The sequence below is a fragment of the Bison bison genome, unplaced genomic scaffold (genome assembly GCF_000754665.1).
Source record: "Bison bison bison isolate TAMUID 2011002044 unplaced genomic scaffold, Bison_UMD1.0 scf7180017864461, whole genome shotgun sequence".
Lineage (NCBI taxonomy): Eukaryota > Metazoa > Chordata > Mammalia > Artiodactyla > Bovidae > Bison > Bison bison.
Window position 1 is genome coordinate 6,078,483 of NW_011495023.1, and position 12,795 is coordinate 6,091,277.

Sequence of the window (12,795 nt, forward strand, 5' to 3'; positions counted from 1 at the left end):
CTGGGATAGACGTATCTAGCCCTGGCAAAGGAAATAATTCACTTCCATCTGGAGAGAGAAGAAATTTTACAGAAGGTTAAAGCATTAGCTGAATTGAGGACCTGAAAACCTTGACAACCTCCCTTTAACTGGTCATTCACTGACACGGAAAAGGAAGCGCTTTTTCACTGATAGCAAAGGAAGATTCCCAGAAGAACGCACTGCTGCTCCTGTTCTGCTCTGAGCTCACTGTCTTTGTTACCTTGCCTTTCACTCATCCCAAAGAACCAGCTGGAGGTGGTAATTAATTATAATTTGTTACAAGTTAAAGATCACAAAAGAAATGCTGAAAACTGGTTTAGGAAAGCTTTTGTGTGTGTGTGTGTGTGAGGGTATTAATGATGAATTTTCCTGAACCTTCAGTCAATAATAGGTACAATGTCAGAGATGGTGACAGTCACTTAATTGCTAGCACAATTCACAATTCCTAAGAATCGACCAGGCGGCTTTTTGTAGCCCATTATCAAGGTGTCAACAGTGATTATTGCCAATATAGTTATACAAATGCCAATTGCAGGGCAGCTGTTTTCTTTCAAATAGGTTCCAGGGAGAAGGTTAGATGTTAAAAGGAATCTTCTTACTGTGACCCAATGACTCCATTACACAGGCTTGGCTTTACTTAATAAAACCAGACATGAGTTTTGAGAAGAACTGTGCAGAACGATGAACAAAATGCACATTTGTGTAAATCCCCAGGCCTCATTCACTCTCTCAAGAACATGGGCGTTTTAAAGAGGCAGGTCAAATCCCCCAGAAATCAAGTGAGTCCAGTTATGTTTTCTTTTACTTGTCCGGGTTCCCTGCTGGGTAGCTTGCTTGCTGGCAGCATGCTAAGACTGTCATTTGTAAAAAGCAGTCTGCTCAGCTATAATTACTAATTTGATGTCACACTGGAATTGCAGCGCAGCTGTGAAAAGATGGACCACCAGGGAGATTCGCGTTTCTGTCTCATTTAGAGGGGGCAAAACTGCTGGAGCCATGAATGGAAGATGCCCTTCCATTAATAAAGGAAAGAATTAAAGAATAAAACAAGTCATAGCAGCTGTCAGAATCTGACAACGGGTTTTTTTTTTTTTTAAAGCACCATTCTGCTTTAAAAAAAAAAATTCAAGACATCTGTACATGCATGTTCTGATACTTGTTGCCATGAAACTGATTCCATTATTGTTGGAAAATAGCTTCTTTATTTCCTTCAGTTCCATATTCATTATTATGCTAATGCAGATCACACTAATTACATGTCAGGTTCAAATCGTAGGGATGAGACTTGTCTGCACCTATATCATGAAATATTTGAAATGACAGTTTGAAAACTTGTCATCAACAAGTGAAAAGTATGGGAAATTAAAACAACTACAATGATGCAAATGAACGAAAAATTAGGAATCCAGATGACTAAGCCACGTCAGTGGAGATTCTCCATGAAAATTGTTCTTTGCAATTTTTCAGAAAATGATTATATGACTGCAATGAAAATATTCTTGCAAACCATTTGATTTCATTTATAAAGGCTAGACTGTAGAAAATATTTTCAGCCTTTTCCAATTATTTCTAACCAGAGATGAGTGATTATTTTGATAATTTATAAAGGCAAGAGCATGCTGTTCAGAAGAGTCAAAAATATTTACTGATCATGGAAAGAAAACCTGAAAATTGACAGAAAAAAGAAAGCAAATAAAAATTTTTTTGAGTTTAAAAATCCAAAGGTTTTAAGACTTCAGCTCCATTGATTCATTTCATTTATCTTTATGTATTACAGTTTAGTAAATATTACTTTGGTTGTTGCTAGCTTTTATAAACAAACTGCCTTATCAGAGAGGCATGATGTTCTCTTGTCAAAGCACACACAGTCTCCATCAATTACCAATTTTAATTACTTTCACATCCCATGTCTTTAAGCCTTTCCCAGTGAGCGCCTATAAGCTAGAAGCGGGGCTGGATGGCATTTTGGAGCTGCTGCTCCTGGAGGAAGAGCTATCAGGAACCCCAAGCCCAGAAAGGAGCAGAAAGCATTGACGTCTTCCTTGGGGCTGTTGTATAAACAGTCTTAATGTTTATATAGTGTAAGATACAGTAAGACAGACTATATGTACAGAAGTAACTATACGTCTCAAATGGAGGAAATATGAATTGGTTGTTTTTGCCAACATGGTTTCAAGTCATTTCATTACTTTTCTAACTTTTAAATCAAGACTCAATGAATTGTCTTAGCACCACATGGTTTTGCGTTATGTGCTTTTGTCAGTGAAATGTGGTGGAATGTCTCCTTGTTCATCTTCATGGGATTAATATGAATTTTTGATAATAAATCCCTTTTTCTTTTTTTTTTTTTTTTTAAGGAAGCCCTAAACATTTAGAAGGTTAGGAATGTGCACTGTAGACTGGAAACCTGGCTTTGTCATGTCAGAACTGTGGGACAGGTTAGAGCTTGTCTGTCAAGTAACTTCATTTACACAAAGGAAGTAGCAATAGCCCCCATCTCAAAGGTAGTGATCAGGATGACATGACCAAATTTGTGTAAAATTGAAAACAGGTCTGGCATATAGTATATGCTCAACAAACATTGGTTACTATTAAGTACCTTTCTAAATCCCAGTATACTGAGATTAATAGAAAAAAATACACCCCTCACCACCCCCCGCCCAGGTAAGGTTTTGCCTCTGCCACCAGCTGTGTGATGCAGTGTGAGAAGAGAGGCTCCCGGGTCTTGGATCTGTCACACGTGAGGTGGGGGAACCGGACTCTGACGGTCAAGGTCCCTCTTGTCTCTGATGTCCACCTCTGGGGAGATGTTTTGAGGAATAGTTTGCATACATTCAGTGTATGATAAGAAGCATCCTCAGAAAACTGGGTTTCTGTTAAACACATTCTGTGATTTCCTGTCTTGTCACAGGAACCTACACCAATAAAAGGCTGCTGAGAGAGGGAGTGGGGCTGTGGTGAGTGCCAGGGATGCCTGGGAAGCGTGTGGTCCTAGAGGCAGAGATGGGGAGGGACAGACAGACGATGAACCGTCACGGCCATGTCAAATACCATGGCTTTCCTTCACATGCGTTCTTGTTTTAGGATTTGGGATTCTGAGGCAATCACCCCATTGGCCGTAACTGTCTTTCTTGGCACTGGTTATTGTCAGAGTAGACCAAGCAAGCCCTTGGAGCTAGAACCTGAAGAGATCAAAATTGGGGTGGTGGTGCGGAGACCGCTGGCTGTGGTCACAGGAGACTAGGGAACAAAGCAGAGCAGTCCCTGAGGTGTAGCACATGGCATCGCATCCATAGCTTACTTGGGGGCCGGCTTCTTTTGATGATACTGAGAAAGCCTTCTTTCAATGCTAGTGTGTGGTCCTTTAAACAGCCCAGATTATTTTCTCCTAGCAGAAGATCCCAATAATAGTGAGTCTCCGAGTTTCTCACGGACTAAAACTTAAACACCCACTTGAGTCTTCAGCACCTGGAAGAAACGTTTACATAGCAACACGGAGGCCAACAGTCCGTCATTTCTGCTGCTTTGGGTCAAAGCTGGTGCCTTCAGGGTGATTTACACAGAGGCTGGAAGTGTGGAAATAGAGTCACTGGTGCACAGTAACAATGTAAACTCTCAAAGGAGCCAGCGTTTCCTTTCTCTGCCTCACTTCATTTTTATTTACTAACAAAAACTTCAGTGGAGTACAGTTGGTTTACAATGTTGTGTTGGTTTCAGGACTATGGCACAGTAATTCAGTTATAAATATATTCATGCTTTTTCAGATTCTTTCCCCACATAGAATATTGAGTAGTTCTCTGTGCTATATTGTAGGTCCTTGTTATTAACAGTTATCTATTTTATATACAGTACTGTGTGTATGTTAATTCCAAACTTTTTAATAAGTCCCTCCCCATATTTCCCCTTTGGTAACTGTCAAGTTTACTTCTGAAATCTGTAAGTCTGTTTCTGTTTTGTAAATAAGTTCATTTATATCACTTAAAAAACTAGATTCCACAGGAGTGATAACATATGGTATTTGTCTTTTTCTTTCTGACTGACTTCACTTACCATAATCTCTAGGTCCATCCACATGGCTGTAAATGGCATTATTTTGGTCTTTTTATGGCTGAGTAACATTCCACTGTATATATGTACCACATCTACCTTATCTTCATCTGTGGATGGACATTTAGGTTGATTCCATCTTCGTTATTGTAACTAGCACCACAGTGAACACTGGGGTGCATGAATTTTTTCGAATTACAGTTTTCTCTGAATATATGCCCAGGAATGGGATTGCAGGATCATATGGTAGTTCTATTTTTAGTTTTTTAAGGAACCTGCATAAAGTTCCTTGTTCATAGTGGTTAAACCAATTTACATTCACAGCAACAGTACAGGAGGATTCCCTCCTCTATACACTCTCTCCAGCATTTACTGTTTATAGACTTTTTGATGATGGCCAGTCTGACTGGTGTGAGGTGATGTTTCATTGTAGTTTTGATTTGCATTTCTCTGCTAATTAGTGATGTTGAGCATCTCATCATGTTCTTTTTGGTCATCTCTGTATATCTTCTTTGGAGAAACCATTTTTTGATTTTTTTTTCTTTTTAATAGAGCTGCATGAGCTGTTTGTATACATTGGCGATTAATCCTTGTCAGTTGCTTTGTTTGCAAGTATTTCCTCCCATTCTGAGGGTTGTCTTTTTGTTTTGTTTATGGTTTCCTTTACTGTGCAAAAGCTTTTAAGTTTAATTAGGTCCCATTTTCATTTTTGTTATTATCATTACTCTAGGAAGTGGATCAAAAAAGATATTGCTACAATTTATGTCAGAGTGTTCTACCTATGTTTTCCTGTAAGAGTTCTAATCCAAGAATATGGTATACCTGTTTGTATCATCTTAGGTTTCTTTCATCAGTCTTATAGTTTTCAAATTACAGGTCTTTTGCCTCCTTAGGTAGGCTTATTCCTGGGTATTTTATTCTCTTTGATGTTATGGTAAATGAGATTGTTTCCTTAAACTCTGTTCTTTTGTTGACAGTATATAGGATTGCAAGAGATTTCTGTTATTACTTTTGTATCCTGCAACTTGACTGAATTCGTTGATGAGCTCTAGTAGTTTTCTGGCAGCATCTTTAGGATTTCCTGTAATATGTCATCTGCAAACAGTGACAGTTTTACTTTTTTTCCAATTTGGATTACTTGTATTATTTTTTCTTCTGATTGCTATGGCTAGGACTTCCAAACTGTGTTGAATAAAAGTGGCAACAGTGGATACCCTTGTCTTGCTCTTGATCTTAGAGGGAATGCTTTCAGCTTTTACTGCTGAGAATGGTATTGGCTGTGAGTTTGTCATCAGTTCAGTTGCTCGGTCATGTCTGACTCTTTGCGACACCATGGACTGCAGCATGCTGGGCTGTCCATCACCAACTCCCAGAGCTTGCTCAAACTCATGTCCATCAAGTTGGTGATGCCATCCAACCATCTCATCCTCATCCCCTTCTCCTCCTGCCTTCAATCTTTCCCAGCATCAGGGTGTTTTCCAATGAGTCAGTTCTTCACATCTGGTGACCAAAGTATTGGAGTTTCAGCTTCAGCATCAGTCCTTCCAAAGAATATTCAGGACGGATTTCCTTCAGGATGGACTGGTTGATCTCTGCTGTCCAGGGGACTCTCAAGAGTCTTCTCCAACACCACAGTTCAAAAGCATCAATTCTTTGGTGCTTAGCTTTCTTTATGGTCCAACTTTCACATCCATACATGACTACTGGAAAAATCATAGCTTTGATTCTACAGATATCTGTCAGTAAAGTAATGTCTCTGCCTTTTAATATGCTGTCTAGGTTGGCCATAGCTTTCCTTTCAAGGAGCAAGCACCTTTTAATTTCATGACTGCAGTCACCATCTGCAGTGATTCTGGAGCTCAAGAAAATAAAGTCTGTCAATGTTTCCATTATTTATCCATCTATTTGCCATGAAGTGATAGGACCAGATGCCATGATCTCAGTTTTTTGAATGTTGAGTTTTAAGCCAGCTTTTCACTCTCCTCTTTCACTTTCATCAAGAGGCTCTTTAGTTCTTCTTCACTTTCTGCCATAAGGATGGTATCATCTGAATATCTGAGATTATTGGTATTTCTTCCTATAGTCCTGATTGCAGCTTTTGCATCATCTAGTCTGGCATTTTACATGATATACTCTGCATATAAGTTAAATAAGCAGGGGGACAATATACAGCCTTGACGTACTCCTTTCCCAATTTGGAACCAGTCCGTTGTTCCATGTCCGGTTCTAATGGCTGCTTCTTGATGTGCATACAGGTTTCTCAGGAGGCAGGTAAGGTGGTCTGGTATTCCCATCTCTTTAATAATTTTCCACCGTTTGTTGTGATCCACACAGTCAAAGGCTTTGGCATAGTCAATAAAGCAGAGATAGATGTTTTTCTGGAACTCTCTTGCTTTTTCTATGATCCAACAGATGTCGGCAATTTGATCTCTGGTTCCTCTGCCTTTTCTATAACCCGCTTGAACATTTGGAAGTTCACGGTTCACGTACTGCTGAAGGCTGGCTTGGAGAATTTTGAGCACTACTTTACTAGCGTGTGAGATGAGTGCAATTGTGTGGTAGTTTGAGCATTCTTTGGCATTGCCTTTCTTTGGGATTCGAATGAAAACTGACCTTTTCCAGTCCTGTGGCCACTGCTGAGTTTTCCAAATTTGCTGGCATAGTGAGTGCAGCACTTTCACAGCATCATCTTTCAGGATTTGAAAAAGCTCAGCTGGAATTCCATCACCTCTACTAGCTTGTTTGTAGTGATGCTTCCTAAGGCCCTCTTGATTTCACAATTCAGGATATCTGGCTCTAAGTGAGTGATCACATCATCATGGTTATCTGGGTCATTAAGATCTTCTTTGTACAGTTCTTCTATGTATTCTTGCCACCTCGTCTTAATATCTTCTGCTTCTGTTAGGTCCCTACAGTGCCTGTCCTTTATTGTGTCCATCTTTGCATGAAATGTTCCCTTCTTGGTGTATCTAATTTTCTTGAAGAAATTAGAATTTGTCGTATATGGACTTTATTATGTTAATTTCCCTCAATGCCCATTTTAAAATCATAAATGGCTGCTGAATTTTGTCAACAGCTTTTTCTACATCTATTGAGGTGATCATATGGTTTTCTCCTTCAGTCTCTTAATGTGGTGTATCACACCGATTGATTTGCAGATATTGAAGAATCTTTGTATCCTTGGGATAAATCACACTTGATCATGGTGTCTGATCCTTTTAATGTATGGTTGGATTTGGTTTGCTTAGTATTCTGTTGAGTATTTTTGCATCTATGTTCATCAGTGATACTGGCCTGTAATTTTCTTTTTTTGTGGCATATTTGGTTTTGGTATCAGAGTGATGGCCTCAGAGAATGGACTTGGAGTGTTCCTTATGCAATTTTCTGGAAGAGTTTTAGAAAGATAAGTGTTAACTCTTCTCTAAATGTATGTGAAGCTATTTGGCTCTGGATTTTAGTTTGTTGGAAGTTTTAAAATTTGTTTCAATTTTTGTACTTGTGACTGGTCTGCTCATATTTTCTATTTCTTCCTGGTTCAGTCTTGAAAGTTGTACCTTTCTAAGAATTTGTCCATTTCCTTTAGGCTGTCCATTTTATTGGCATATAAGTTGTCTATGATTCTTTTCATTTCTTATGATTCTTTGTATTTCTGTGGTATCAGTTATAACTTCTCCTTTTTCAGTTTTAGTTTTATTGATTTGAGCCCTTTCCCTTTCTCTTCTTAAAGTTTATCAATTTTGTTTATCTTTTCAAAGAACCAGCTTTTAGTTTCACTGATCTTTTCTATTGTTTTTATTTCTGCTCTGATCTTTATGATTTCTTTCCTTCTACTAACTTTGGGTTTTATTTGTTCCTCTTTCTCTCATTGTTTTAGGTAAGAGGTTAAGTTGTTTGAGATTTCTCTTGTTTCCTGAGGCAAGACTGAATTACTATAAACTTCCCTGTTAGAACTGCTTTCACTGCATCCTGTAGGTTTTAGATTGTGGCGTTTTTGTTGTCATTTATCTAGAGGTATTTTTTTATTTCCTCTTTGATTTCTTCAGTGATCATTGGTTGTTTACTAATATATTGTTTAGCTTCCATGTGTTCATATGTTTTGTTTTTTTTTAACAGTTATTTGCCTGTGTTTGATTTCTAATCTCATAACATTGCGATCAGAGAAGATACCTGATTTCAATTTTTTTAGCTTTACCAAGGCTTGACTTGTGGCCCAAGATGTGATCTATCCTGGAGAATATTCCATGTGTACTTGAAAAGAAAGTGTATTCTGCTGCTTTCAGATGGCATGTCCTATAAATATCAATTAAGTCTAATGTGTTATTTAAGGCCTGTGTTTCCTTACTGATTTTCTGTCTGGATGATCTGTCTGTCCATTGATGAGAATAGGGTGTTAAAGTCGTCTAGTATTACTGTGTTATTGTCAGTTTCCTCTTATATGGCTATTACGTATATTGAGGTGCTCTTATGTTGGGTATACATGTATTTACAATTGTTATATCTTCTTCTTGGATTGATCCCTTGATCATTATGTAGCATCTTTCCTTGTCTCTTGTGATGATAGTCTTTAAAGTCTATTTTATGTGATATGAGTATTACTATTTTACCTTTCTTTTTGATTTCCATTTGCATGAAATACCTTTGTCCATTCTTACTTCCAGTCTCTGTGTGTTCCTAGATCTGAAGTGCATCTCTTATAGACAGCATATATATGGATATTGTTTTTGTATCCATTCAGCCAGTCTATGTCTTTTGGTGGAAGCATTTAATCCATTTACATTTGGTAATTATTACTATTTTTAATTTTTGGCTGCACCCTGAAACATGTGGGCCTTAGTTCCCCAACTGGGGATCAAACCCATGTCCCCTGCATTGGAAGGTGGAGTCTTAACCTCTGGACTGCTGGGGAAGTCCCTAAGGTAATATGTATGTTCTTATTTTCAATTTGTTAATAGTTTTGGATTTGTGTTTGTTCTTCCCTTCCCCATTTGTTCACTTCTCTTATGATTTGATGACTATCTTTAATGTTGTGTTTGGATTGCTTTTTCTTTTTTTGTGTATCTAGTGTAGAGTTTTGGTTTGCAGTCTCCAGAAGTTTTGATATAGCAGTCTATATATAAATACAAGATTGTTTTAACTTGCCTGTCCCTTAATTTCTAGTGTGTGTCCAATATCCTGCATTGTACTCCTCTCTGCTATAGTTGCTGATTTTGACGTCATATTTGTGTGTGGGTGATTTCCTACCTTTACCCTATGTTTGCCTTTCCTAGTGAGGTTTCCCATTCATAATTTTCTTTTCTAGTTGCTTTTTCTTTTCTGCCTAGAGATTCCTTTAAGATTTGCTGTAAAGCCCATTTGGTGGTGCCAATTTCTCTTAGTTTTTGCTTGTCTGTGAAGTTTTTGATTTCTCTATCAAATCTGAATGAGAACATTGCTGGATCCCTTCTGGTCTGCAGTTTCTCCTGAAAAATCAGCTGATAACATTATGGGGGTTCCCTTAGGTGTTAATTGTTGCTTTTCCCTTGATGCTTTTAATATTTTCTCTTTGTTGGTTTGGTTACCATGTGTCTCGGCATGTTCCTCCTTGGGTTTATCTTGTACAGGACTCCCTGTACTTCCTGGGCTTGAGTGAGTGTCTCCTTTCTTATGTTAGGCTAGTCCTGCATGACCTCATCAACGCTGCCCTGTCTCTGATCATCATTCCCAGGAGGTTCCCAAGCCCCCTTTCCCAGCTGAAGCCCTCTTTCCCAGCTGAAGCCCTCTCTACAGCTACTTATGCCGACTGGACGTCTGTTCTGATGCTGAGATGACAATTCCAACTACTCCATCTGCTCCCTTTTCCCACCCACCCCACTGTCCAAACCAGAAACCTGGGAGTCGCCTTAACCCCGCCCTCCCTCCACATACACTCTCTGGCACCATTCACCTCCCTCGTTCACTCTCTGAGGTCTGTGGATTCTTCTTCCTAAATCTCTCTCTATCTTCTCCCACCCCAGGTCAGGCCACCATCTATTCTGGGTTATTTCAGCAGCCTCTCCAGATGGTCCTGCAAGGTGGCCTCACCTCATCCTCCAGCAGGAGCACCAAGTGCTGCCCATCTGTGTGCCCTTGCTCACACTGCTCTTTCTTCCTCTTCCTCTATCTAACTCCTACCCGTTCTTCAGGTTTCCAATCAGCTCTTCCCAGAAGACCACCAAGCCAGATTTAGGTCCCTTGCTACGTGTTTCCTGTCAAAGCACTTAGCACTTGCTACGGTCAGTTCCTATTTAACGTGTGTGTCGCTTTGTTGGACATGTCTGTGTGGTTCATTATTTTAGCCCCTTAAGCTAGGACAGTAACTGTAGATGTTCACAAACTTCTAGATGAATAAGCAAAAGATTTTTAAATCTGTAAAATTCAAACCTAAACTGAATGATACCAGCCTGAAAGAATTTAGAAACAAAAACCTTGAGCCCAGCTTCCAAAAGGTTTGGTCAAGAAAAGGCGCCTCAGCATGATGAGGAATAGCTGAGAACAGAGGCACCGTCCATGTAAACATGCCCCGATTTCAGGCCGCTTAGGTTCATGCACAGAAAGCCGCTTTCCAAATTCTTAAGCTGATTCCCGTTGAATCTGTCTAGAGTCCTGCATAATCGACAAAATGTGGTTCAAGTATTACCTAAAGTCCAGTGTCTCAGAGAAAGGTAAGGAGTCTCCTTGTCTGTCCCTAAGTCCTTATACACAAAAAATATTCTAATGGGTCTTAACATTTTATAGTTGGAAAGGAGTTTGAAGCCCATTAAGCCAACATTTTACAGGTGACTATGAAGCTCAACACCGTCATTTTACAGGTGAGAAAACGGGCTCAGGGAGGCAAGGAAACGGACTCAGGGTCACACCTGGCCTGTCAGTCATAAAGTGGGGCTAGGACCCAGGTGCTGAGCTGTACCTGTTAGTTTGGATCATGATGATGGCTGTGTTTTCAAGATCAGCTGTGGGAAATGTTTCACCCACACTTCAAACTAATAAATACTTCATGGTTCAACAGGGCAGCTAACCTGAGGGAGAGAACTGGAGGAGAGTGTTCCTCAGATCGACGAAGAGCTTCCCACCATAGCTGAGGGGAAACAAGAAGCTCAGGGGAGGAGGAGAAGACAGAACTAAGAGGTGCTGGGCCCCACGCCGAGGACCAAGGTGAGAGACGCCAGGCACTTACCTTTTCTTTGTCACTTGCTTCCCTGGCCACTGTAGAGCCCTGAAACAGAGATGATGAAAATAAGCACACGCGAGGCACTGGCTTCACGTGAAACCTGCAAACACCCCAGGGCAGAGCGCCGAGCGCTGACTGTGCTCTGTCCCCTCCCTGAGTGAGTGGGCACTGCACCCTCTGTAGGGGTTTCTGGCTCCAACCCTTTCCTTCTTGGTATCACCTGTGCTGTCTTTCCCCTGGTTCCTGTCCTCCTGGTGGAAATAAGAAAAACCCAACAGTCATGTGAACGATGCCTTTCTAAACTCAGGGTCAGACCACACTTTCCTCCTTACGTCACCAGAAATGGTTGGTTTGAGGGTCTTCAAAGTACAGTGGGCCATCACTTGGCTGCAGTGACCACTGGGCACCAGGGCCTGTCTCCCATACTGTGTCCTGTAGGTGGGGCATCCTGGCCCCTGACAGCCCATCTCTCTGGCTCAGGGTTCCTGATGACCTTACTTCCTCACTCACCCTAAGATCCAGTGGGCCTTTCTGGCCCCTTTCATGTTGGAGGTTCCTTCAAACACATTTTTACTCACACCCTTTTGTGCCTCTAGGGTGAGCACAAAAGGTATAAGTAGAAGAAAACACAGCTTTCGTTGCAGTAGTTCTACTCTGCTGCACTGGTTTTCAAATAATGCCCTTGGTTCTGTGTTGTCCAACATGACCAAGTCTGTCTTAGATGCTGATGGAGTGGTAGGGCTTTAGGGTAGAGTTTAAGAACAGAGACTGTCCTCTGTTTGTGAAAGATCTTAACGCAAAAGAAAGATTAGGAAATGAATGGCCAGTAAGTCCCTAACTTTGGTAATATTAAACAACAATGAGCATTCCTCCTCTGTGTTCCTTGGTGGCCATCACAGTGTCTCATGCAGCAGCGCCCACGTTTGCCGGGTAAATGGCTGGGGAAGGATCACAGCCCAGCACCAGACACCCAAACTATGACCAGAGGTCAGTGGCACAAGCTGCTTGTCTGTTTATTAAATACACATTTATTGGCCTGGAATACTTGCATTAGCCAGTCATTAAGAGAATGTGTATGTGACTTGGGAAATGTTCAAGTAGCTTCTAGATTGGCCACTCTTAACATTTTTACTCTGTGACCATCTTGCCTTCAAGCAGCTCAGGCATTAGTTAGGGTGTGTGTGTCACCTGTCGTTCACAGATGGAGACACTCCTCCTACAGGGGAAAGGGGCCAGGCCTGAGCCAGGGGCTCCCCCGTGCCAGTTCATCATCATCCCCACGCTCAGTGTTCCCAGGTCTGGTGGATCTAAAAGACCCTGCTGGGCCAGCCCTGGATGCTGCTCAAAGCTTCTTAAAGACACGTTGGAGAAGCACAAAGCTGCCCCAGCAAGTGAGGATGAACCCTGTGAGTTGTCCGTGAAGGAGAGCCCTGTGGCCAGCCAAGCCCAGCAGCTGTCACTTGCAATGGTTTGTTTTCCTTCCTTTATAGGGTCTTGATTTCAGGCCACAATATCTTCCTTTACACAATGACTGTTAATAA

The 12,795-nt window shown here is 40.8% G+C and overlaps 1 protein-coding gene and 1 long non-coding RNA gene across 2 annotated transcripts in view; one reads left to right on the forward strand and one right to left on the reverse strand.

The window, feature by feature from the left end:
- LOC105003007 overlaps positions 1-11,238 on the forward strand; it is an 18,913-nt gene extending 7,675 nt beyond the window's left edge. The window contains exon 2 of the long non-coding RNA XR_827058.1: positions 11,093-11,238. This is a non-coding gene — a long non-coding RNA (uncharacterized LOC105003007). The remainder of the gene's footprint in view (positions 1-11,092) is intronic.
- Positions 1-12,795, reverse strand: part of PIP4K2A (phosphatidylinositol-5-phosphate 4-kinase, type II, alpha) — a 188,622-nt gene that overhangs the window by 23,016 nt on the left and 152,811 nt on the right. The window contains exon 8 of the mRNA XM_010860060.1: positions 11,261-11,299. Coding sequence (XP_010858362.1) covers positions 11,261-11,299 — 39 coding nt within the window. The remainder of the gene's footprint in view (positions 1-11,260; positions 11,300-12,795) is intronic.